Raw genomic sequence first — 24,114 nt, 5'->3', positions numbered from 1 at the left:
ACATAGCTATTAGATCACAGTCAGAATGTTTGCTGCCAGCAGTGATGGCAAAGATGAAGGGAACAAGTTTCAATTTCAGCTGAGAATGCAGAGCAAGGAAAAAGAATTCTCTAAAATTACACAGATGGAACTAGAAATGTAAACAAAAAAATGGAGGGGAAGTAAAGAAAAGAAGAAATGTGTATTTATCAAAACAAAAAGGAAGCTGGCTGATAAATTCAAAATTTTAGGATAGGTTAAATTGTTGGATCAATAATTTATTTTTGCTTAATTTAATCAACTACAGTGAATTTGGGCTTGAGTGAGGAAAGGCCTAAAGAACTGCAAGATAAACCAGGGGAAATGAGAAACAGAAGCATTTTTGAGGTTGAACAATGAAGGTGAATTAGCTGTGTCCAAGATGAAAATGTGTTCCAGGAACATTCTTGGGAGCACTCCCACGGCAATGTTGAGACTTTGGGGTTTTTCTGCTCTGCCAGGATCATATAAGCCAGACAATTTACAGACATCAAGAAATCCAGTATAATTACATCTTCTAACCCCCACAAATTATTTTTTACATATAAACTTTTAAATTAATTAATGTAATAATGTAATTTTAGTTAGCAACTCCATACAGAGATGTGATAAAAAGCTGAACTTACCTTTTCATAAGGCCTGCTACAGCCAAAGCCAAATATCAGCAGATGTCCATGAGAATCTGTGCATGCAAAATGCTGCCCATCTGGTGAAAACTTACAGTCAAAAACAGCTCCATGTCCCTGGCCTTCAATCTGGATTGAAGGAAAAAAATTCAAGATTATTTGACCATTTTTTCAGAGCAATCACAAGCATCCAAAATTAATTACTGTATCAAAAGCCATCATGCATTTCCCTATATACCTCCAATAAGGCCCAAATAATTTTGTTACTTCAGTGTATTTTTTCCCCTTGAATTTAAGTCCTGAACCAATTCTAGAAGATGCACTAGAAGCTATGAAAAGTTACTGTTCAGAGAATAAAATAAAGAAATAAACATGTTTTTCTGAGGCTTTTTAGCTGTCAGCACACTGCTTGAAATAAAGTGGAGCTAATATAAACTGGTTTTGTTAAACAACTTTCTAGACAAGAAAAAGAACTTAAGAATAAAAGAAAGAAGAAATTCTTTATTTTAAGAAGTTAAAAATAAAAAAAAAAGCTCTTTGCTGTTGACTGACCAGGGAAAAAGGATAAAAAATTTATATGAACATTAGATCAGAACCTAAATCTCAGAGAAAATAACCTAATTTAAAGTATTAATGATGAGCTGTCAAATGGAGCCCTCAAGCACTGTTCCCATGGATATTAAGATTATAATTTTTAATCCTGTGGAAAATAAAAGTGTCTTGAAACAATGGCCTAAAACAGAGCCTTTTAGATGGCATCTCACCTCAGCTGAGGAAAACAATTAATATGAATGAAGTGTACAATGATCTTCAGTAAAAAGAGAGTGTAAAATCTGCAATAATCAGGAAACTCTAAGGTAAAAAGCTCTGAGGAAATAAAATGAATTAATAAATTTTGCTGGTTAAAGTTTTCCTGTTTGGTTGGGGTTTTTTCCCCTAAAGGTGCAAGGGTGTGAGTTTGGTTGCAATTCCTTAAGTTGGTAGTGAACACACTGCTGGGAACAAATGGTGTTTCAAGAGGCTCTTACCATTATCTTACCCTTACTATACATTATCAAAATTATATACATTATTATATACATTATCAAAACATTATCTTACCATGTTAAAATAATGTTTTGTTTTGGTGCCCTTGGTGATGTCCCAGATGAAGATGTTGCCATCATGGCCTGCAGACAGCATTATCCTGCAGTCAAAGGGATGGGTCTCCAACACAAACACTTCATCTGCATGGCCCTGCAAGGGGAAACTGCACAGCTCAGGGAAAAAGGGAAATCCACAGCAGCAGGATGTTCACAACACAGCCCAAAGCCTCTCTGGAAAATTAAACCCCAGGCAGCCACAAAGATTTGAACATTCCAAAGGTAAAAATTTTCTGGGTTCAAGCAAGAAATATGCTTGAAAGCAAGTAGGAAATTCAAGAATTTCAAGCAAGAAATTCTACAGCTCTGGGTTCGAGCTGTAGAAATATGAAACTTTGCCAAAGGATGGTGAATTATTCAATGGGTGAGTTACTGCACAAGAATTTTATTAATTCCACATTTATTTGTTCTTTTATTGACAGGGAAAGTCCAAATCTGGAGGAAGCAGCACATTTTGGTTAAAAGAACTCCAAGAACACTCCCCTTGCTGTACCATCCATACAGAGCTTTCAAGACTAATGAGTTCTAATTCTAAATTCAGCATGCACATGGAACTGCAACTCCAGGAAAATCTTCCAAAAGAAGGAAAATCCCATACCACCAAGTCATGGAGCAGCTGCCCTGTGCTGGAATTCCAGACTTTGAGCAGGTGATTGTTCACAGCTGTAACAACATAGTTGTCATTTTGGTTCCAGGCTATCATGGTTACTTTGGGCTTCATGAATTTGTCTTCTTCTGCACAAGTGTCACTGTTTGAGAAAAGTCAAACAGGTCAGAGATGTGGTTTGTATTTTAATTAGTCCATTTCTACATCAAAATACAATAAACAGACAACAGAAAGAAAGTGAATTAAATTCAGGTTGAAATTTTTGTCCACAAAATTCTTCATTTAAAGCAAATCTGGATTTTTAAATTTCAAAGGACTTGATAATCTCTTTCCCATTTGAGATGCAAGGCAAAAAGGTTTTCCTTTTTCATGGAATCTTGGCTCCTCTACAATTAGACTTTAAACATAAATCCTGCAAAATTCTGGACTTTTTACAGTCAGCTTTTCCAACCAACTGATTCCCAAGCCAACCTCTACATTAGCTAAGCATTTTTTAATGAGTCCCAACAGAAACACAGGAAAGATAACATTTTGTTTTAACCTCAATCTATTCCTTATTCTCTCCCTAAAATACATTTCTAGGATTCTGTAACACTGCCCCTCAGCCTTTTTCCAGTCAATCCAAGGAATAAGTGTTCCTTGAAACACCTTCACATGGGATTATCTTTATTCCATTTACAAAGACTCTGAACTACACAGCCACAGTCAAATCTCAACTATTAATAACTCCTCTTTGTAAAATCAGGTTTCTTTCATGGTCTTTGTCATCACAGGAAAAGCCTGAATCACTCTCCAATCAAATGGTGGATCCAAGGTTTGGCTTTTTATTTAATCACCTACAAACCATTTAATCAAAATCTCATTTAATCACCTACAACTGAATTTCTGTTCAGGGTGTGTGTAAGCTTACTGAGCTTCTGTACTCCTGTAAATCATTCCCCCCTCACATTTACCCAACACCATAAAATAATCTGATTTTCATCTCTAATAACATTATTCAGACTGGGTGCCACCAGCATTTCATTCATTCACTTCTTTAAAAGCAGAAAATGGGGACAGTCAGGAAGATGAGTCCTTGAGGAAAGCCACCTATTCCATGTCATGACCTCTCCTGCAAATAGGTCACCACCTACTTTATTTGTACTAACCTAAAAATATTTCTCCTGTGACACACCAGGTGTCAGACTAAACCCTGAGAGAGAAGTTAAATTCTTTCTGTTCACTTTTTCCCCTGAAAAGAGGCAGTAAAATTGACAGAGTACATTTGAGAGCTTTCTGAACATTTAGGAATTTATGGAAGCCCTCAAACTCAGCAATTATTACATCACCAGAACACTCAGTTCACCCCCCCCCAAGACCACAGAACTTGAGCAGAATTCTGCTCTCACTCTCACATGTGAGGAGTTGAGTTTTTCAAGCTGAATTTCCACAAAGGAAACCATGGAATGAGCAAGGAACACTCCACCTACCCCAGCAGTCGATCAGACATATCCAATAAAATGCTTCTCCACTCTGCCTGCTCGAAACGCCAGATCCGAGCTGTGCCATCCCTGCTGCCACTGATGAACCTGAACAAGGGTTAAAAATTCACTCATTTATCCTCCAAAAAATCTGCTTTAAAGCAGGTCTAGATTTAGACACCACCACAACATAGATTTTGCAGTGCAAGAGTGATAGAAGTGAAATCTTGTTTGTGCTCAAGAGAATTCTTTCCATTAAGTTTCTTTCCAGGAAAGAGTTTTTCTGAACTGGAAAACTGAATAAAGTTGTCAAAATATGAAGGACAGAGAAAAAAGTTCCATAGTTTAACTCAATTCACAATTTCATCCTCAACTGCTCCTCAGTACAGGATTTCAATGTATTTTAATTGCAGAGTTTCACACACTGAAGTAGAGGCAATAACAAATCAGATGAAAAGGTTGTAATTTATTTTTTACTATTTTCACTGATTTTTTCCTATTTCCTATACAATACTCAGTGAAACTGAACGGAAAGGAGGAGGTCAGATGAAAAGGTTGTAATTTATTTTTTACTGTTTTCAATACATTTTTCCTATTTCCTATAAAATACTCAGTGAGATTGAAAGGAAAGCAGGAAATCAGATGAAAAGCTTCTAATTTATTTTTTACTATTTTCACTGATTTTTTCCTATTTCCTACACAATACTCAGTGAAACTGAAAGGAAAGCAGGAAATCAGATGAAAAGGTTGTAATTTATTTTTGACCATTTTCACTGCAATATTTCTATTTCCTATACAAAACTCAGTGAATTTAAAAAGGAAAGGAGGAGGAAAAGGAGAATTATAAGGCCACAAATACATTGGGTACATGAAAAACTGGTAAAATTCCTCCAGGTAAATAAAACACAAGTCAGGCAAAAAATATCACCCAACACAGATCAAGAGAAACTGGAACAGCTGAAGTTTAATTATGCTCCTGCATCAGTGCAAAATTTCCCTTCTGAGTTCTAAATAAGGAGATTTTTCTTTACTGGGAACATCCAGTAACAGATTCTTAATTCCAAAATTCAATTTTTTTTGGCCATATTTCAGAATTTTTCAACATACCTGTCCCCACCATTAGAAAACTGAATGCTGTCAACTTTGTCCTGTAAGAAAAAGTAGAGTTTGTTAGAAATTTCATTTTTTAAATAGGAAATATATTTTTTTGATGATTGTGAGTTTAGTAAAATCTGAAATAAGGAAAAAATAAAATGTTGTGTTATTTTTAAAGAGTTTTAACTGCATGGCAAACCAAGTCCAAACACTGCCCAGAATTCAATAACCATTAATGTATCTAAAATCTGCCTGAATTAAACATGAAGGATTAACAGATTAAACAATCTGGTTGACAAGTGAATCATATTTAAATATATTTCCAATACCATAAGTCAACTACAATGGTGAGGAACCTGTTGTTCCTACTGCTACTTACACTTTCCTTAAAAAAATAAACAATTATTCATTTTTATCACAATAAAAACTGCAGGAAAAACAAATATCACACTTTGTCTTAGAGAGAAAAACTAAAAAAATAAGAACTGATCAAGCCTTATCAATGCAACAAAAATAAAGTCAGATTTTGTAGGAGAGGAAGCATTAAGGCCAATAAAATTAATTAAGAGCATTGCTAAAAACCCACTCATAAAATCATCTTGTGACTTCAATATGGCTTCAAATGACTAATTAACTAATTACTTACAGCATGACTTTCCAATTCTGCTATTTTCTCAGGTGTTTCAGAGCCAAAAAAATACATCCTGATGACGTGGTCAGTGCTGCCAGTTGCTAAAAACATCCCACCTGTGAAAATCAAGCAATAATTAATCTGCTGTGGAAGAAATGAAAACAGGCCACCACCATTGCTCAGTGGCCTGGTTTAAATAAAATAAACCCCACAACTATTTGGAGAATGGCACATTTTTTATGCTCTTCCACTGACACACATATGTGGAAGGAAATCCTTTTGTTGCCCCAGAAAGTGTTCTCAGCCATAGTAAAAATAAATTGGTGCTACAAAGGTTTTGAAATAAATCTTTAGGGCAATAGTGGAACTTTTAACATTAAACTGCACTGAGGAGCCTTCAATGGTGGGAATATGGCTCTGGATAATCAGAATGATGTAGATGACTCTCATTGTAGTCTGGGCCTCATTTGTGCCAGTAACCTGCATCAAAATTAGGCTGAAATGTGAGTAAATCAGTCAAGGGAAGCACACAGGGTAAGCACACCAGGATTTAGCTGAGGGGGCAGAAATTCCAACATCTGCCTCTAAGTGCTGTCAAAAAACCAAAAAAGACCAAAAAAAAATCTCCCACCAAACAAGCAAAATGTCAACAACACCCTCCCAACACAAACCAGGGGTCTGTCCTGACAATGCTAACAAGCTACACTTTGATTTGCTTTTTATTTCTGAAAATCTGCTTTTTATTTCTGAAAATGTTCAGATTCTGTGAATCTGAAATTCACATGAACTGAGTGAAAGGAAACTGCAGGGCAGGAGTGAAGCACATTAAAGATCCAGTTCTGGATCCTTAAGAGAGAAAGATCTTTATGAGAAAATCTTTATCAGATCTTTATCCCTGGCTCTGGGTCAGGAGCTCCTCCTGACAGACCCACCTCCACTGCTGGTGGCTCTGGGGTGTCATTTTGCCAACCCTGAACATTTCACAAGGGAATTAAACAAAAATAAAAACTCCACTAAAGATGGATAGAAAAACCCAGACATGAGGTGGCTTTCACCTCTGTGAAACCACCAATGTCTTCAACAGTTTTTCACTGTTAGCTAAGGGAATCCTCCTGATTTAATTATGGCACAGCCAACAGGGCACATCTGTGCAGTTATTTCCTCACCACTGCAGGATTTCTCCAGGTTAAAGCTGTCACAATCAAGTGTTACAAGAGAGGAAAGAAGAAATCACAAGGCTGAATCAGCCTGACTTACCCACACTGAAGGAAGAACAAAGCATCTGAACCCCTGGCCTGGGCTTCTCTGTGAACTTCACTGGCTTGGTGCTGGAAAAGAAAAATGTTTGAAATGGGTCACAGCACCCAAAACTTGGCTTTTAGCAACATTTCAAAGCATAAAGGGATGTTTCTTTAAACATGGATCACTTTATACCATGATGTGGAAAACACCACACACACACTGAGCTCTTCTTGGCAGTAATTAATTTTTGGGTACAGAGACTAATCACACACTGAACATTTCCAACTATCCTGCATGCAAGTTCTGTAGGAAACATCCTAAACCTACAGGACTGCTGGAAAACCAGCACCACCACCAAGTTTTATTATATTTTCCAACATATTTACACTTCCAGCCAGTCCTGCTGCACTACATTTGTACTTTTAGTGAAGAGCAAAACACCAGACACACACTGAGCTCTTCTTGGTAGTAATTAATTTTTGGGTACAAACAAAGAGTAATCACAAATGAACATTTCCAACTATCCTGCAGGCAAGTTCTGTAGGAAACATCCTAAACCTACAGGACTGTTGGAAAACCAGCACCACCAAGTTTTATTATATTTTCCAACATATTTACACTTAAAGCCAGTCCTGCTGCACTACATTTGTACTTTTAGTGAAGAGCAAAACACCACACACACACTGAGCTCTTCTTGGCAGTAATTAATTTTTGGATACAGAGAGTAATCACACACTGAACATTTCCAACTATCCTGCACGCAAGTTCTGTAGGAAACATCCTAAACCTACAGGACTGTTGGAAAACCAGCACCACCACCAAGTTTTATTATATTTTCCAACATATTTACATTTCCAGCCAGTCCTGCTGCACTACATTTGTACTTTTAGTGAAGAAAGAAATTAATGTATTTCCCAACTAATCTCCCAAGTCAATGGAAGAACATTAATTTGTAAAGGATACAGTTGGTGATGCTGCTTTAAAATAACCACTGAATGCATGATCTGCACAGCATTTTTATAACCACAAAAACCCAGTGGAGTCAAAACCAGCTGATTTGTTTTACTCAAGCCCAGAATGGCATAAAGGTAAACAACAAACCATTCACATACTTGAATTTCATGGAATCTGTATCCCACTGCCAGAAGCAAACAGTTCCATCTGCCCCAGTGGAGACCATGTACCTCAGGGAGCCTCTCACCATGGGGCTGAACTGCAGGGAGGGAAGCAAAACCACACACACAAACTGAGATTTAACAATTGTTCATCAACTTCTCAACAAAGTTCATGTAAAAGCTTGATTTAGTTTGGATTTTTCACCTCAAGCTGCTGGAGCAGTTGTTGCTAAGTGATTTTTAGTGTTTACAAAGAATATCTCCCCTAATTTAAGGTAAGTTTGTGGTCTGTGTTTCAATTACTGTGTTAAAAAATCCCAATTCCTTCAGTGGTTTGGGTTTGATGTTTCCACTGACCACAATCATGCACTGAAAATCTTGTCAGTGAATAAAATAATGAGCACAGCAGACTGCAAAAAGGGCAGTTGGAATAGACAGGTGTAGTTTAAAAATAATTCAGCAGAGCATGAGATGTGAGATGGTTTGAATGTGTAATTTAGCATTATATATAATTTTATAGGAATTTAATGGGAATTCCTCAGAAAAAATCCTTTATGACATGGATTTATTGCTACGCACAGAGCTGCCCTTCAGAAAACTTTACAGACACAATTTGTTTAAATTGTGCATCAATTTCTAGCATTGGAAAGTCATATAAATTGTACATAGTGCAATTATGGTATTATTAAGAAATCTTAAATTAAAAAATCTACACATTGAAATAAAAGAAGTACCATAAGTATTTAGATATTAAAAAACTAAAAATGCAATGAATGCCACAGAAAGTGCAGGTATGAAGATTACTCTCTGAGGCAGCATTTTTGAGAAAAATTTAAAATTATTTGTTTGTACTGAGCTCCACAAGCCACTCTTCACCTGCTGGTCTCACTGGAAAACACCCCAAACCTGGATAATGAGTTACTAATTTCTGTGTTAATTAAAGAATTTAAACCCAGACTGAATCCAAAGGACCACCAAGAGCACATAAAGTATCGAACCACCTTCAAATTTAAATACACACATTACAACTTCTGAAATAACTCCTGGTTTGGAGATTTAAACAAACACCCACATCCCAAAAGTTGTAGGAATAATACACAGGATCAGAACACATTCACACAGAACAGCAAATCATGTCTCCAGTGAGAGACAACAGGAGGACAGGATATTTCTCAGAAATTCCCTTTTGTTCCAACAACTCAAGTATTATCAAGTATTATTTCACATCAAGATCAACACAGTGATCTTGATGCGAAAAAGAATTCCTGTCATTATCTTCAGTTAAATATTTAAAAATTCCAGAGAGACAAGGAATTGACTTGTTTTCAAGCAGGTTTATCCTGTGATTTGACATGAATATTTACACATTCAGATCTCACTACTCCCATAGGCAGCCCCAGAGAAAGAATTTCAGTTTTTAACATGCAGGAAGACTTCAAAAGCCCCATACCTGCAGGGAGGTAATGGAGCCTGTGTGCCCATGGAGGACAGCAACTGGAGCACAAGTCCTCAGACACCACACCCTGATCATCTTGTCACAGCTGCCAGCTGCAATCATGGTGTTCTCATAGTTCACAGCCATGTCAGAGATCTCTGCTGAGTGCCCTCGTAAGGTGGCGAACAATCTGCCATTGTGGGTGGACCAGATCTTCACCAGACAGTCATCTGAGCCCTGCAGAGAAATATTCATTAGGGACAACTTCTGACATGCTTCTGACCTTTAATTACAGCAAACTGTTCCACTTCAGCAGAGTGAGAGCTGCATTTTACCAGCATTGATATTTATCTCCAGAAGTTCCAGCACAACACCCATTTCCAGGCTCTTTTCCTTGCATCATCTAAAACTATGTTCAGAGTTGGATTTATTTCATCAACTTACAGTAAATATTCTGTGTCCAGTCCTGTCAAATGCAACACAATAGACAGAAGAGAGGTGGCCAAGGATCCTCCTGTGCATCTTGACATGCTGGTACATACTCCCTGGGAAAGAGGTGCTGAACTTGGCATATCCAGTTAACTGCTTTGCTCGGTGCACCTCCACTGCAACACAGGAAACATCATGCTTCAAACATGTCTGCTCTAAAACCTGGGTTTATTCAATTGCCATTAACATTAAAAAGCTCTAGAAATTACTGTCAGATTTCATAAAGTCAGGTTTTGTGGTATCTGTAATTTTTATATTTTAGGTATTTTAGGTGTGCTCAGCAGCAGTGGGAGAGAAGAGAGGAGCTTACCAAGGCTGGAATCACATCATGTTTCAAACATGTCTGCTTTAAAATTTGGGTTGGTTCAATTGTCATTAAAATTAAAAAGCTACCAGAAACTACTGTCAGATTTCACATAGTCAGGTTTGTGGTATCTGTAGTTTTTCTATCAGTGTTTTAGGTGTGCTCAGCAGCAGTAGGAGAGGTGAGAGGAGCTTACTAAGTCTGGAATCACATCATGTTTCAAACATGTCTGCTCTAAAACTTGGGTTTATTCAATTGCCATTAATATTAAAAAATTAATTTCATAAAGTCAGGTTTTGTGGTATCTGTAATTTTTATATTTTAGGTATTTTAGGTGTGCTCAGCAGCAGGGGGAGAGGTGAGAGGAGCTTACCAAGGTTGGAATCACATCATGTTTCAAACATGTCTGCTTTAAAATCTGGGTTTATTCAATTGTCATTAATATTAAAAAGCTCTAGAAATTACTGTCAGATTTCACCAAGTCAGGTTTTGTGGTATCTGTAATTTTTCTATTTTAGGTATTTTAGGTGTGCTCAGCAGCAGGGGGAGAGGTGAGAGGAGCTTACCAAGGCTGGAATCACATCATGTTTCAAACATGTCTGCTTTAAAATCTGGGTTTATTCAATTGTCATTAATATTAAAAAGCTCTAGAAATTACTGTCAGATTTCACAAAGTCAGGTTTGTGGTATCTGTAATTTTCTATCAGTGTTTTAGGTGTGCTCAGCAGCAGGGGGAGAGGTGAGAGGAGCTTACCAAGGTTGGGGGGGGTGCCATAGTTCACAGGCATTTCAGGGGGTCTGCCTCGATGCAGGGCAGCAAATGCAGAGCCCTTCCAAACTGTGTTCCTGCAATCTGCAAGAACAGTTGAAATTCATCATAAATATTTATTAAAAATGCCAAGAGAGCTGGAGTTCCAAAACACAGCAAAGAGCCAATCTAGACTGGTCTCAAACCCACCAAAAACCCAAGCACCAACTGCCCCAAAGCTTCTCACAAACAATGAAGAGTTAAAGAGAAAAATCCATTTAATAGTAACAGAAGGAGAAAAAACCAACACAACCAACCAGCAAACTGTGAAATTACTCCTAAATGATGGTACCCCTGCAGCTCACATGACACAAAACTAAAATTCCAACTGATTTTTAACATTTCCCTGAATATTTCTACAGGAATGCAATGAGTAGTTAATAATGTGAAGTAATTTCATGAGATGATCTCAAGAACCTTTCAGTAACTAAAGGGAATTTACAAGAAAGCTGGAGAGGAATTTTTCACAAAGGCTTGGAATGAAAGGACAAGGGGGAAGTAGGACAAGTTTAGATAGGATGTTAGGGAAAAATCCTTCCCTGGGAGGGTGGGCAGGCCCTGGCACAGGGTGCCCAGAGCAGCTGTGGCTGCCCCTGGATCCCTGGCAGTGCCCAAGGCCAGGTTGGACAGTGGAAGGTGTCCCTGGGACAGTGGGAGGTGTCCCTGCCATGGCAGGGATGGGTTGAGATGAGATTTAAGTTCCCTTCCAACCCAAACCATTCTGGGATTTTCTGGGATTTCCCTTCCACAGCATCAGCCCTGCCTTTCTCACACCACTCCCCAAACCCTAACCCTGTACCATGCCATGACTCACCCCCATTTCACACAAAGAACAGTTCCTACCTTTTGCTGTCCTTAGCAAGGATTGTCTCCCTGCCCCAAGCAAGGAATTCACTCTGGAAATGCTGGGTGGGATCTCCTTATCCAGGATGGGGCCAATACGTTTGCAAATCTGTAATAAATGATCTGGAGCCACGTGTTTGTTGGACAGCACCTGACAGGAATTCAAGGTTTAAAGATTAGGTTGGTACACCCAGAACTGATGGATCTAAAAGCATCAATAGGCACAGGTATATTTGATATTTTTGATATTTTTTTAAAGTTCAACTTACAGAGAAAATCAATTCTCTTAAGCTCTGATCTAGCAAATTCAGTGGGTACTCTGCAAGCCAGGGAGAGCTGTAGTAAAAATAACTGGAGTAAAGTGACTCCTGCCCATCAGTATTTTATTACTTGAAGCTTGCAGGAATCACCCCTGTGGCACCCACTTGTGAGGCACCCTACACTGAGTGGCTCTGCCCAATTCACCCTGGGATTTGTATTAAAAATAAGAAATAAAGTACAAACCCTCAGAACTGAAGATCATGCACAAGAATTTATGCAGCTACCACTGGTACTTGCTCAGTGAACTGCAAACCAGCAGGTTTGAGTAGAACCTCTCTGGAAAGAGTTTCCTTGAAGAACCAGTACCACACAACCTAAGCCTGCCCTACTTCCTTACACCAAAGGCTCAAACCACTCCTCCCTACACTCAGCAATGATCCCACACTATCTGCATCAAGCAACCTAAAAAAAAAAAAAAAATCCACCCCCACCCACACTCAGATGTCTCAGACAAGAACAGATGTGTGAGGGTTTCGATGATTTTTTCCCCCTTTTAATCTAAAAAATCCTTATTCTTATCAAGACAATAATGTAGAAGTTAAAGACACAAAGTAAGAGTTTAAACAGCTTTGAGAGGAGCAAACTGTCAGAATCACAAACTGCAGCTGTTGGGGAGGTGGGAAGGAGCTGGGATTGGCAGCCCCACACTCCCTGCAGGGTGAGCTGGCCATGGCCAAACCAGTCACCCCAGCAGCTCCTGCAGCAGCCCCAGAACTCCCAGGCAGCCCAGGGAGCCCAGGCCACACCAGCTCAGGTCTGTGGCTCCTGCCCAGCTCCCTCAGAGCACAGGCAGAACGAGCTCCTGCTGCTGATGCTGCTCCCTTGAAGGGCTGATGATGAGCAAAGTGTCCCAACAGGGCTGATCTGCTCACACAACACTGGGAATTAAAATAAAAATAAAAATTAAATACCACACACTGTCAGAAAGTTGCCCAAATGCACACTGAGCATTCAAAAACTGCAATTTAAGTCACATCCTAGCACTTGTTGTTAATAATAAAATGAGGTATAAAGCTTGTGGGGCACAGGTTGTGCTCCTGGCAGGGTGGGAGGAGATAACATCAGTAAAAAGTTCCCATTACCCCACAGGCAAATCTGTCCAAGCAAATCAGCCCATCAGATGCCTAAGGTTGATGATAAGAAACATATCTGGTAGCCCAAAGAATACAAAATGCAGTCTGACAGAATTTCTTTATCAATTTTGACTCCTGAATTGCTACAGAGCAGTGCCAGCCACAAGACCCAGGACAGAAAGGTCAGCCTGCTTTCTGCCAGACACTAAAACCCTTTTTGTTTGCTTGCCATCAGCAATAAATATATTTTCTAATATATTTTCTTGCAATTCCTTTCTTTTTGAAGCAGTTTTGCTGAGATTTTGGAAGGAACAGTTATTTTAAAGATTTGCAATTCCATGCTGAGCAAAGTGGAATAGAAATAATTGCAGCACATGACTGATTTGTCTGTGGTCTCTGCAAATTGAGAGTGAGAGCAGGGGCACAAGAGGTTCCCAGAGCCCCTCAAAAACCAAAAACTAAAACTCTGAGAAGATTAATTTAGATGTTCTGAAACATTGCTGCCCTGAGCAGAGATTTCATTTAAACTGTGGAGGAAACAAGAAGGAGAGGCAGCACATGTTGAAGAATTAGTTTGACAACTGTGTATTCAGAATAATCACAGTTAAAACGCAGCCCTGAAATCAGAAAAACACACACATGGGATCTCCCAACACTCTGCTTTCTGCCAGAAGAAATGGGACAAGAAATCAACAATGAAGCAACAAAAAAAACCTCCCAACAATTCTTTCTAAGCCTAATCCTACTTTCATCTTGCCTAAATTCAAGTCAGAGCTTGAAAACATTCCTGTTTAGCAAGGCCAGGCTTCTTAGTGACTTAAAAAAAGTGATCTAAAACCTTCCTTGCTCAACTGACCACAACAAATAGAGGAAATGGAATCACACTTATCATTTCAAGCAATGCTCAAATCATTAAGAAAGTGTTTTAAACAACACTTCATTCCTTCTCTATGCAAATATGAGCCTGAGATCTTTAAGTGCTTCACAAGAGGGAGTTCACAGCAACAATCACACAATTAACCCAGAATGCCTGAACCTCAGGTGGGAAAAAGCAAGGATAAACAATTCCTTAAAGGAAACACCATCAAATACAATAAAGCAGGATAAAAATCACACAGGGCAGGGCAGGCACCACCAGGCCATCAAACTCTTTGCCACTTAAGAAACAGCAAAATTAAGGCCCAAAACACAGCTCTGCCTTCTGTAAAAAACAATTCAGAACACACCACACCAGATGTGGAAGGGAAGAAAGGAAATTTGGTGGAGAGATCATCCCCATCCTTGCAGCACTTTAGAAACAAAGCCACGAGCAGTGAGGAGCCGGCGATGTGAGCACATTCACAGCCACCACAAGTGCCAACCCTCGCTTTCTGAACAGCGAGTTCATTTCCTAATCTGTTGGAGGGGGCTGAAAGAAACCAACCAGAAAATAAATACCGACAAATCACAACGTGCCTCACAAGCTGGTGCCCGAAACTCCGAAATGAAACCTCGCTGGAGATTGGCTCCTGCCTGCATGTAGGCAGTGGCATGTACCACTGCACAACGCCAAGCTCCACCTCTGCTATGTAAACAATATCCTCAATTTAAACCACCGCTTGTGTTTTTGTTAGTCTGATGTGAAGAAATTAAAGGCCCTTTCTAAAGGAATTCCAGTGTTCAGAGGCAGGGTGGTACAGGGAGGTGAAGATTTGGGCCTACTCTTAAAGGTAGAGGGGTCTAACATCAATGTCATCACCGTAAATAAAAGGGGTTTTTTTAAAAGAGAAAAGTCTCACCAATTCTTCGTAACTTCTATAATGCTCATTTCCTTGCCAATCCAACCTTTTGGGAAGCAGCTAAATAAAGGAAAAACAAACAGAAAAACCGTGAGCGGTGAAAGGGGAAAGGAGGGATTACCGACCACATCCAAAACAATGTGTGTCGAGGGGGGGAAAAGTTGAGACAGCGGCAGAAACTTGAATGACTTGCAAAGGAAACTTTTGACTACAGCAAGATTTCATCAGAGCCCACACAGACCTGGTGCTGCTCCAGCTCCTGCACCAGCACCTGCAGAGGGAAAGGGTAAAAACACAAAGTCAGGGACAAGGCACGATCGGGCTCCCCCGGAGCGGGGGGCGCGGCTGCTCCCACCTCCCCCGGCCCTCAGGGGCAGCACGGGGTGCCCGCGCCCCGGCGAGCCCCGCACTCACCTTCAGCGCTCTCCGGCAGGGCCCGGTGCTCAGGAACCGGGCGATGAGGAAGTAAAGCTCTGTAAGAGACACGGCAAGAGACACGGGGGTTGAGCCGGGGGGCGACCGTGACCCATCCTGAGGGGGGGCAGGAAGATGGCGGCACCGGCGGCACCTCCTCACCCCGGCCCGCGGTGTTACCTGATTCAATGAGCGGCAGCGACGCGCCGGAGCTGGAAGAGGCCGCAGGCTCGGCCATGGCGGGCTAAGGGCGGCGGGCCCGGCTCGGCACGGCGCTGTCAGCGCCTCCCCTCCTCCCTCCCTCCCCTCACGGCCGCCCCCCCGCTCCCCTCAGCGCTCCCTCCCTCCCTCTCCCCCCTCAGCGCAGCCTCGGCGGCGCCGCCGCCATCGCCGCCGCACCACCCGCCACGGAGCCGCCGTCGACACCTCCGCCAGGAGCGCCCGCGGGGGGGCGGCGGAAAATAGTTCCCGCAGTACCGGGCGCTTCGAGCGCGCCGAGGGAACTGCGGTGAAGGCGTGTGGCCGCGGGGAATATACACGAAGGGAAGCGGGGTGGGTGGCGGGGGGGATGGTGGGGAAGGCAGCGGGTGAGGAGAAGGGGAGGCGGAGGCGCGGAAGGATCGCGCGAGAAAGGCGGCGGTGACGCGCACCGGGGGCGGGGCTGAGCGCGGCGAGGCGGCAGCGCTGAGGGGTGGCGGGGGAGAGGCGGTGGCGGCTGCGGGGCTGGTCAGGTGGGCCTGAGAACAGCGGTGCTGCCGCCGCTGCCTCGGTATTCCTGGCCCGGGACAGCCCTCCCGGGACCGGCGAGGCACCGACAGCCGTTTCCAGGGGGGGATGCGGTGACGGAGCGGACGCCGTGTGCCGCCAGGCCAGGGCCTTTGCCTCGAGTGCCGTGTCCGGCTCTGGGCTCCTCACTGCGAGGATATCGAAGGGTTGTAGCTTATCCACAGAAGGGGAAGGAGCTGGGGAAGGGCTGGAGAGTACCTGAGGGAGCTGGGAAGGGGCTGAGGCTGGAGCAAAGGAGGCTCAGGGGCCCTTGTGGCTCTGCACAAGTCCCTGCCAGGAGGGCACAGCCGGGGGGGTCGGGCTCTGCTGCCAGGGAACAGGGACAGGAGCAGAGGGAACGGCCTCAGGCTGGGCTAGGGCAGGCTCAGCTGGGACACGGGGAGAATTTTTTCGCTGGAAGTGTGATTGAACATTGGAATGCTCTGCCCAGGGAGGTGTTGAAGTCCCCATTCCTGGAGGAGTTCAAGGAACGACTGGAAGTGGGTCGTTGACAAGGGGTTGATCAAAGGTTGGACTCGATGATCTCAGAAGTGTTTCCAAAGCAAAATGTTTTTGTGATAATGTGATTCAAAGTGCAGTGCGCCGCGTGGTGCCCAGTGTGCGCCGTGGCTGCAGGGATTGGGGAGCATCAAGGCTGTGTCCGTGTCAGAGCTCAGGGCTGGCCCAGCCTTTGATGTGACAGCAGAGCCCCGTGCGGGATGCCGGGGACACCTGGGAATCCCCAAACGCCACCTTGGGGAGAAGCATTTCCCACACGCAGCACTGCTCCCCTGGCATCACTGAGCCAAAAAGAAACCAGCTCTGCCCCCATGCCTGTGCCACCTCGAGCCTGGCTCCTGGAGGCAGCGTTTTGGGAGCCAGGACTTCGAGCTGTGAGGAGGCTCCAGGATGAGCAGAGGGATGGAGCAGCTCTGCTGGCAGGAAAGGCTGGCACAGCTGGCATTGTTCACCTGCACAGGAGAAGCTTTGGGCTGAGCTCAGGGTGGCCTTGCAGGGCCTGGAGGAGCCCCAGGAAAGCTGGAGAGAGACAATGGCCAGGGAATGCAGGGACAGCACAGAGGGAAGGGCTCCCACTGACAGTGGTGTTAAATGGGATATTGGGCATTAGGAATTCCCAAGGCAGGCCCTGGCACAGGGTGCCCAGAGCAGCTGTGGCTGCCCCTGGATCCCTGGCAGTGCCCAAGGCCAGGTTGGACATTGGGGCTTGGAGCAGCCTGGGACAGTGGGAGGTGTCCCTGCCACGGCAGGGAGTGGGAGTGGATAATTTTTAAGTTCCCTTCCAGCCCAAACCATTCTTCATCTTTTTTCTTTCCCACAGCTGTTTCCCAGCCCTGCCCAGCATGTACACTGATAAAACCAGCAATGGCTGTGCTTGTGTTATATTTTAAATCCAAGGTCTTTGCCTATTTAATTCCCCACCTCTGGTACCTTAAAATGCATTTTTAGAACCTTGAAGTAAATTACTTTTATGTCTCATTCCCTTAACCCAAACAACTACTAGGAGTATACAAAGACAACAGAGTTGTCCAAGAAAGAAGTTTTGGTTTTTGTTCTCCTGCTGTTGTATTTTGGATCAGATTGTTTTCCATTGGATTCAAATCTGCATCACCTCTCACTCCAATCCTTAGCTGAAAAGTAAATTTGGTATCACACAGGACAGAGTAATATTGAGAAGTTCCAATAAATAAAGCAGCGGGTGAGAGATGTGAGGGAGATGCTGAAAGTGCACAGGATCACAGCACCAGAGACCCAAAACACATGAAAAACAGACACTAAAAGCAGTGATGAGTGGTTATTTTAGGGGATTTACCTGCAAGTTTATTACTTACTTAATTGGTGGGTTGAGCTTGCCAAAACCAGAGAGTAAATAATATCATGGAGCTAAACTTTGTTACTATTAAATTAAACCGACAAATATGAAGCGGATGTTAGGGGAAGTGAGTGATAAAAGTGGCATCAATTTCCAGTTTTGAAATATCCAAAAACTTGAAGCCAAAGCCAGGTGTGCTCTGTGAGGAACACACACCTGTGATGAAATGGAACAGGAGCAGGCTGTGGTCTAAGGTTGGGAGACTTCCTATAGAAAAGTTAAAGATTGCTAAAGAATGGTAAAAATGGTAAAATTCTTCCTGCAATGAGAGTATTGATTAAGAAAGCAAATTAGAGGTGAAACTGAAGTGGCTTTTTTTAGAAATAACTGCAACAATTTGAAGAAGGCACTAAACATGTACAGGAAGCAGGTACTGGGCCTGCAGGTGTTACTTAGGAGCGTAAACAAATTCTGGGGTAAGAGGAAAAAACACCCAACAAAGAACAAACGTTTCTGTCTGAGCCTGGCTCCTCCCAGGACAAGGTGACAGTTTCTGGCTGCCATCTGAGACTCTCTAATTATTGACTTTTTTAAAGCAAACAGCAGCAGCACAAGGCTCTCACTTTCCAACTGCAAGTTTAGACCAACACTGCAGTTCTCCACTCCTGAACTGCCACCTGTGGGATCTCAGCACAGCAGCCCTGATGTGCAGAGTCACCGAGACAACCCTTGGGGGGCTCGGAGGTCCTGGAACGTTGCCAGAAGTGTCTGGTGGCTGCACTTTGATCCTGCACAGGAGACGACACCTGTGTGAGGATGGGGGGATCTCACGGGGATAAATGGTGAAGGGATAGGGTAATTATAGTGTGAAACACAGGTTTAGAATTTCAGTACAGGGGGCTCTAGAGAAACAAGATGGAGGAAGATGGATTAGGGCGTGTCCTGCCCTCCTTCTTCTTCTTCTTGTCGTCCATCTTCTGTGGTGGTGGTGGCACTTTGGGATTGGTTCTTACTAAAAGTGCACTTGTCAATAAGGGTGAAAGGCATTGGGGAAAATAGGTAAATATCTTATACGTAGTTTTGGGTATAAAGATCAGTGACCGCCCCGAGGGCTCTCAGTGTGCTCATGGCTGACGTGCTGTGCTCTGTCGGGCCGGGACAAAATCTTGTAGATAAGAATTAATAAACACTGAAGACCGAGAAAAAACCTGAAGACTCCTTTCGTCCTTTGGAGCGCGGGCTGTCCCAAGGCCATCCCGAGCCTTTCCAGGCCATCAGAAACAGCCGAGAACGGGACAGCCACCCATCTCTTTAAAGTACAATTTTAGCACTCTGAAGGACACAGTTACAAATCCAAACCACAGCTCTCACATTGTGAGGTCACACTCAATACAGGAGCTATGGAAACATCCTTTCATAATCAAGATTTATTTGGCTTTTGTTTGGTGATCACAAATACTTTCAACAATTTTACAATTGTGTTTATTCACAGAGCTTTTTTTCATCTAAAAACTAATTATTTTTTTTTTTCTAGCACTATTTCAAATATTTTTTCACTCAATCTTTGTAGACAAGCTGTCCTTGAAAACTAGATGTGAAGTTCCAGTATCTCAAATATTGACATAACAGCTTCCATCTGCCAAGCAGAAACTTTTACTTAAGACAGTATTTAAAGATATAAAATAAAAGTTTCCAATCTTTTTGCATCACAGCTACAAAGTTGTTGGAAAAAAATAAAGCTGCAACTACCAAAAATAACTTTGTCACTGACATACATCACTCAGCAGGGAATCCACCACTAGGGAGCAGTTTTATTAGATAAGCAATTCTACTGATGGTACAACCACAGAGAAGGATAAAGAACTAAAATGTTAAGACATTCTCAACACATCATTATGAATTCCAAAGTCTGATCTGTGTTATGCTTCATTTTATAGGATAGAAAACTGTCCCTTGGAGGCTGTGGAAGGTGAGGCATAATCAAGGCCTCAATGCCCTCTCCTTAATTAACACACTGTTAATTTCTGGTTTCATAGAAAACAGACAACCAGTACATGATTTTACCACTTAAAAAAAGCATTTACACTTATCTAAATATGTAAAAAAATGGGTTGAGTCGGGATTCTCTCCTTTTTAAAAACGTGTTTTCTAGAACTACTAAAAAACTTGCATTTACAAAATAGTTGATAAAAATATTCCTCTGAATTGTACAAGAAGAAAGGTTTAAGGACCACCAGTTACAGATGTGGGAGCAGGTGTCACTCAGACTTCACTTCTTTCTCTGCAGCTGCATCAGGTGCTGGGGTCTGGAAAAGGGAAAAAAAACCAGAATAATTCAGTGCAGGAAGTTTTTAGTGGCTCTGATTAGTTTGGAGTTTTAATGCACCTCAAACCCTGCACAGAATAACCCTGACTTGCTCCTGCAGATTTCTTTTGGATCTGCTAAACCAAGCTGTCACAAAAAGGCTCTTGGATCCACCAGGATGGATTGCAGGATGTTGATTTGTTACTAAACACACACTGCAAAGCATTTTAATTTTAATTGTATTACTGCCTTTATGACAGAAAAAACTTCAGCTTTTACACAGCTACAATTACACATGAGGCGTTTAGAAAATCCATGAGGTAACACTTCATGCCTTTAAATTTCAGTGCCACACTTCAAATGTTCTTCAAATCTTAACCCTGTTTGAATTCTTAGCAAACAGTAACATCCAACAGGACAGACTCTGCCTCTTTGGTATAAAATTACACCTGGAATTTTGGGTGCTGTGAGCAACCATCATCCGTTCCTTGTACATTTACATAATCTCTGCACCAGTGAACTAAAGGGACCCCAGGTGGGAATGCTGCCAAATTTGGTTCCACTGCTGCCACTTTACAAGCACAAATTAAGAGGCTGCAATAATGCCAAAAATGAGTCAGCTGAAGAACTTGCAGTTAGAGCACAACTTTTTCACACTGCAGGCTTGCAAATGACAAACTGTTACCCCAGAGCTCACTGAAGTACCATCCTGTACCTTCCCAAACAAACCAAAATACTCCACTGAAAATGTTGTCACAGAAAATCCTGAAAATGTTTGTCACAGAAACCTGACACCAACTCCAGGCTCATTACCACACTTGTATTTCATCCCTGCTGATCTTGGGCTGAATTTGTAACTGATTTATGTCTGCATTCCAGGAGTGTAGTACTGAGTGGAGGATGCTCTAAGTGATCCATGTCTCCAAAAAGTTCAGCCACTCTGGCACTGTGGTGCAGCCAAGACTCACCTGGCACAGCAACAACCCATTAATGGTTGTACTTTGTCCCTGCACCAACCTGTCCCTTCTCCCAGCAGGGTCTGTCAATGTCACCTCAACTTTGCCCAGATCACCTCTGGGTTTTTACTCAAGACTCTTTCCAAGTAAAAGAATATTTCATTTGTCAACAAACTTTTGTAGCAAAAAAATAAAAAAAAACAACTTCTCAATAACAGCAAAACCCAAACCCAGCCCTCCAAACTTCACCTCCTCAGTTTTAGCTTCCCCATTTTCTGCAGGCAGGTTGTCCTTTGTCTGCTGCTCTTGGTTTGTCTCTTCTGTCTGTTTTCCTTTAGGCCCCTTCTTCCCCTTTGATGGAGCTTTCTTGTCCTCAGATTTATCCTACAATGAAATACATTGCCAGTAAGTCAATTGTTACAACCTTCCAGGTAAACTTTGAAAACAATAAAAAACACACCAAAAAAGACAGATTTCCTAAGCTACCAACAACCCCTGATCACTCATTATAAAATATTTCAGAATTACATAATTGCAACACACTGACTTCTATACTTTGAATGCCAAAGTTTTTTTCTCCATTATTATTTATTTTAACAGCCCATACTAACTCCATAATGAGCAAACTTCTCATAACTAGAAAAAATACTGAGGATTGCTTTAAAAACTGAGGAAGGTTTTAAGAACTGATGAAGTTGATACAAAAAAAGGGTTTTTTGATAAATAAAAAATCTTTGACTGTTAATTAATAGCTTGAAGTAGTTTTAAGCAGAAAATCCAACATCAATGAGCAGCAGTAAGTGCAGATGCATCACAGACACTGCAAAAAAAAAGGAAATTACATCTTGGTAGCACTGGAAAGCTTCCCCAAATTCTTTGGGCTTCCAGCTTGGAGAGTGGGAACACACTGATAGTCAGACCACTGGAATGAAGGTGGGCTCCTGGTCAGTAACTGCTCAAGAGGATTAATGCAATGAAAACATCAGAAAGTCTAAAAGATCATGAGTTTATCTGAAATTAGAGAATCGATTTCAGATATCAATTAGATATCAATCAATTAAAGAACAGTTTGGGCTGAGAAGGATCTTAAAGATCATCTCATCCAACCCCCAACACCTCCCACTGTCCCAGGCTGCTCCAATCCCAGTGTCCAACCTGGCCTTGGGCACTGCCAGGGATCCAGGGGTGGAATTCCATCCCAGCCCTGCCCACCCTGCCAGGGAACGATTCCTCATTCCCAATGTCCCATCCAGCCCTGCCCTCTGGCAGTTAGAAGCCTTTCCCTGTCACTCCATCCCTAGGAAATGATCTCCCTTCATCTTTCTTATCAACTCCCTCCAGGTACTGAAAGGTCTCGATGAGGTCACCCCAAAGCTTTTAACACATCACTAAGAAAAGCTTAAGATGACAAAGGAACACTTAACAACGCAAACAGCAGCGAGCCAACAGACACAAGGCCTTTTTTAACTCTCCCCAAAACCAAAGACTTTTACACCTCACTTATTTCCACTGCGAAAGCTGTGCTGAAAAATTCAAAGATCACACAAAACCACTTTCTTACACACAAACACCTGGAAGTTTGACCACATGAATGGAAGCTCATGTAGTTTTTAAGTGGCCAATACAATTTTTCCCTGTCCTAACACACTGCTCTAAAACATCAGTAGGTGTGTTTTATCCCCTCTTGTTACACCGATGAAATACAACGCTATGCACAGAATCATTCAGTTTGGAAAAGTCCTCCAAGATACTCCAGTCCAACTTTAACTGAGCACCACCCTGTCAACCAGAGCAGAGCAAACATCCCAGCCTATCCTTGGACACCTCCACAGATGGTGACTTCACCCCCTCCCTGGGCAGCTTTTCCAACGCCTGCCCAGCCTTTCTGTGAAGAAATCCCTCCTGATGTCCTAACGCAGCTGCTTTGACAGTCAGGTAGTTCCACCCAATATAACACGCATGGATCCGTGCCCACGCTTCCGTGCAATGCCTGGAGCTTAACAAGGCTCTACAGCCACGGCGATGGAATGTACCTGTAAATACTGGCAGAAGCACATCAAAACAACGCTTCAGCCAAGTTCCCACAAGGAACAAAACCATTCCAGCACGGTGCCCCCAAGCACCAGCACCTCCTCTCCCTTCCCTTTTCCAATTCACTCTCACCTTCGCCGGTAACTTTTTAGGTTTCGGCTCCGCTTTGGCAGGCGCGGGTTTCTGAGGAGAGAGAACAAGTCAGGCGGGGATCCAGTCTGGGCACGGCCTCCCGCCCATCCCGGCAGGGCCCCGCCGCTCGGCACTTACCGCGGAGAGCCGCGCCGATCGCCGCTTGGGCTGCGGGGAGACACGGACACACACAGGGACAGAGAGAGAGAGAGAAGGGCGTGAGGGGCGGGCAGCCCTGAGCAGCCCCGCCTGCCCCGCCGCCCTGCCCGCTCCTTACCTCCTCGGGGGCGTCCCCGTCCGCCACCGTCACCTGCAACACACACAGCGCGTCAGCGAGCGGGGCGGCCCCGGCCCCCGCCCGCCCCTTCCCGGACCGCGAGCCTCACCGAGCCCCCCTGAGCCTCCCTCCCACAGCCCCTGCCCCCTTCCCGGCACAAGGGGAAGGCGCCGGCCCTCAGTACCACCCGCTGCACCGGAGCCCGCGGCGCGGCCGCTTCCCGCCGAGCCCGCTCCCCACACACTCCCGGCCGTCCCCTCCCCGCGGCTCCGCTCGCTGCCGCCCGCCTTCACCTTCCTCTTGGGCATCTCGACGCTCCCGGCCGCGACCCCCGCGGCTGCGGCTGTTCCTGCTGGTGTGGCGCGGCTGCTGCTGCGAGCGAGCGCTGCTGCTGCGGCCGCCTGCGCGCCCCAGCC

The 24,114-nt window shown here is 43.2% G+C and overlaps 2 protein-coding genes across 2 annotated transcripts in view; both read right to left on the bottom strand.

Moving 5' to 3' along the window:
* The window catches only part of BRWD1 (bromodomain and WD repeat domain containing 1), a 50,254-nt gene extending 34,581 nt beyond the window's left edge, over positions 1 to 15,673 (bottom strand). Inside the window, exons 1-16 of the mRNA XM_054290024.1 lie at positions 15,582 to 15,673; positions 15,402 to 15,460; positions 15,229 to 15,258; positions 14,988 to 15,047; positions 11,816 to 11,966; positions 10,919 to 11,017; positions 9,816 to 9,976; positions 9,387 to 9,608; positions 7,934 to 8,034; positions 6,837 to 6,907; positions 5,595 to 5,695; positions 4,961 to 5,001; positions 3,863 to 3,961; positions 2,385 to 2,535; positions 1,746 to 1,880; positions 645 to 773 (exon numbers count right to left, since the gene is read on the bottom strand). Of these exons, the coding sequence (XP_054145999.1) occupies positions 645 to 773; positions 1,746 to 1,880; positions 2,385 to 2,535; positions 3,863 to 3,961; positions 4,961 to 5,001; positions 5,595 to 5,695; positions 6,837 to 6,907; positions 7,934 to 8,034; positions 9,387 to 9,608; positions 9,816 to 9,976; positions 10,919 to 11,017; positions 11,816 to 11,966; positions 14,988 to 15,047; positions 15,229 to 15,258; positions 15,402 to 15,460; positions 15,582 to 15,639 (1,668 nt within the window). The 5' untranslated portion in view covers positions 15,640 to 15,673. The remainder of the gene's footprint in view (positions 1 to 644; positions 774 to 1,745; positions 1,881 to 2,384; positions 2,536 to 3,862; positions 3,962 to 4,960; positions 5,002 to 5,594; positions 5,696 to 6,836; positions 6,908 to 7,933; positions 8,035 to 9,386; positions 9,609 to 9,815; positions 9,977 to 10,918; positions 11,018 to 11,815; positions 11,967 to 14,987; positions 15,048 to 15,228; positions 15,259 to 15,401; positions 15,461 to 15,581) is intronic.
* Positions 15,674 to 19,412: 3,739 nt separating this feature from the next.
* HMGN1 (high mobility group nucleosome binding domain 1) lies at positions 19,413 to 24,106 on the bottom strand. The gene is made up of 6 exons (XM_054290056.1): positions 23,992 to 24,106; positions 23,699 to 23,731; positions 23,560 to 23,589; positions 23,422 to 23,472; positions 21,508 to 21,642; positions 19,413 to 20,303 (listed from the first exon to the last, which is right to left on the bottom strand). The coding sequence occupies exons 1-6, from the start codon at positions 24,004 to 24,006 to the stop codon at positions 20,256 to 20,258; spliced, it is 312 nt and encodes a 103-aa protein (XP_054146031.1). The 5' UTR covers positions 24,007 to 24,106; the 3' UTR covers positions 19,413 to 20,255.
* Positions 24,107 to 24,114: the final 8 nt, after the last annotated feature.

The sequence above is a fragment of the Melozone crissalis genome, unplaced genomic scaffold (assembly GCF_028551555.1).
Source record: "Melozone crissalis strain CALT ecotype California unplaced genomic scaffold, PUWL_Pcris_2 ptg000075l_1, whole genome shotgun sequence".
Classification (NCBI taxonomy): Eukaryota; Metazoa; Chordata; class Aves; order Passeriformes; family Passerellidae; genus Melozone; species Melozone crissalis.
This window is presented reverse-complemented; position numbering and strand designations above follow the sequence as displayed.

Bases quoted from the DNA above. Each gene is read 5' to 3' on its own strand.
- HMGN1 (XM_054290056.1), bottom strand. The intron at 23,590-23,698 runs GTAAGGAGCGGG...GTCTCCCCGCAG, and splicing joins ACGGGGACGCCCCCGAGGAG to CCCAAGCGGCGATCGGCGCG. The intron at 23,473-23,559 runs GTAAGTGCCGAG...CTCTCTCCTCAG, and splicing joins GATCGGCGCGGCTCTCCGCG to AAACCCGCGCCTGCCAAAGC.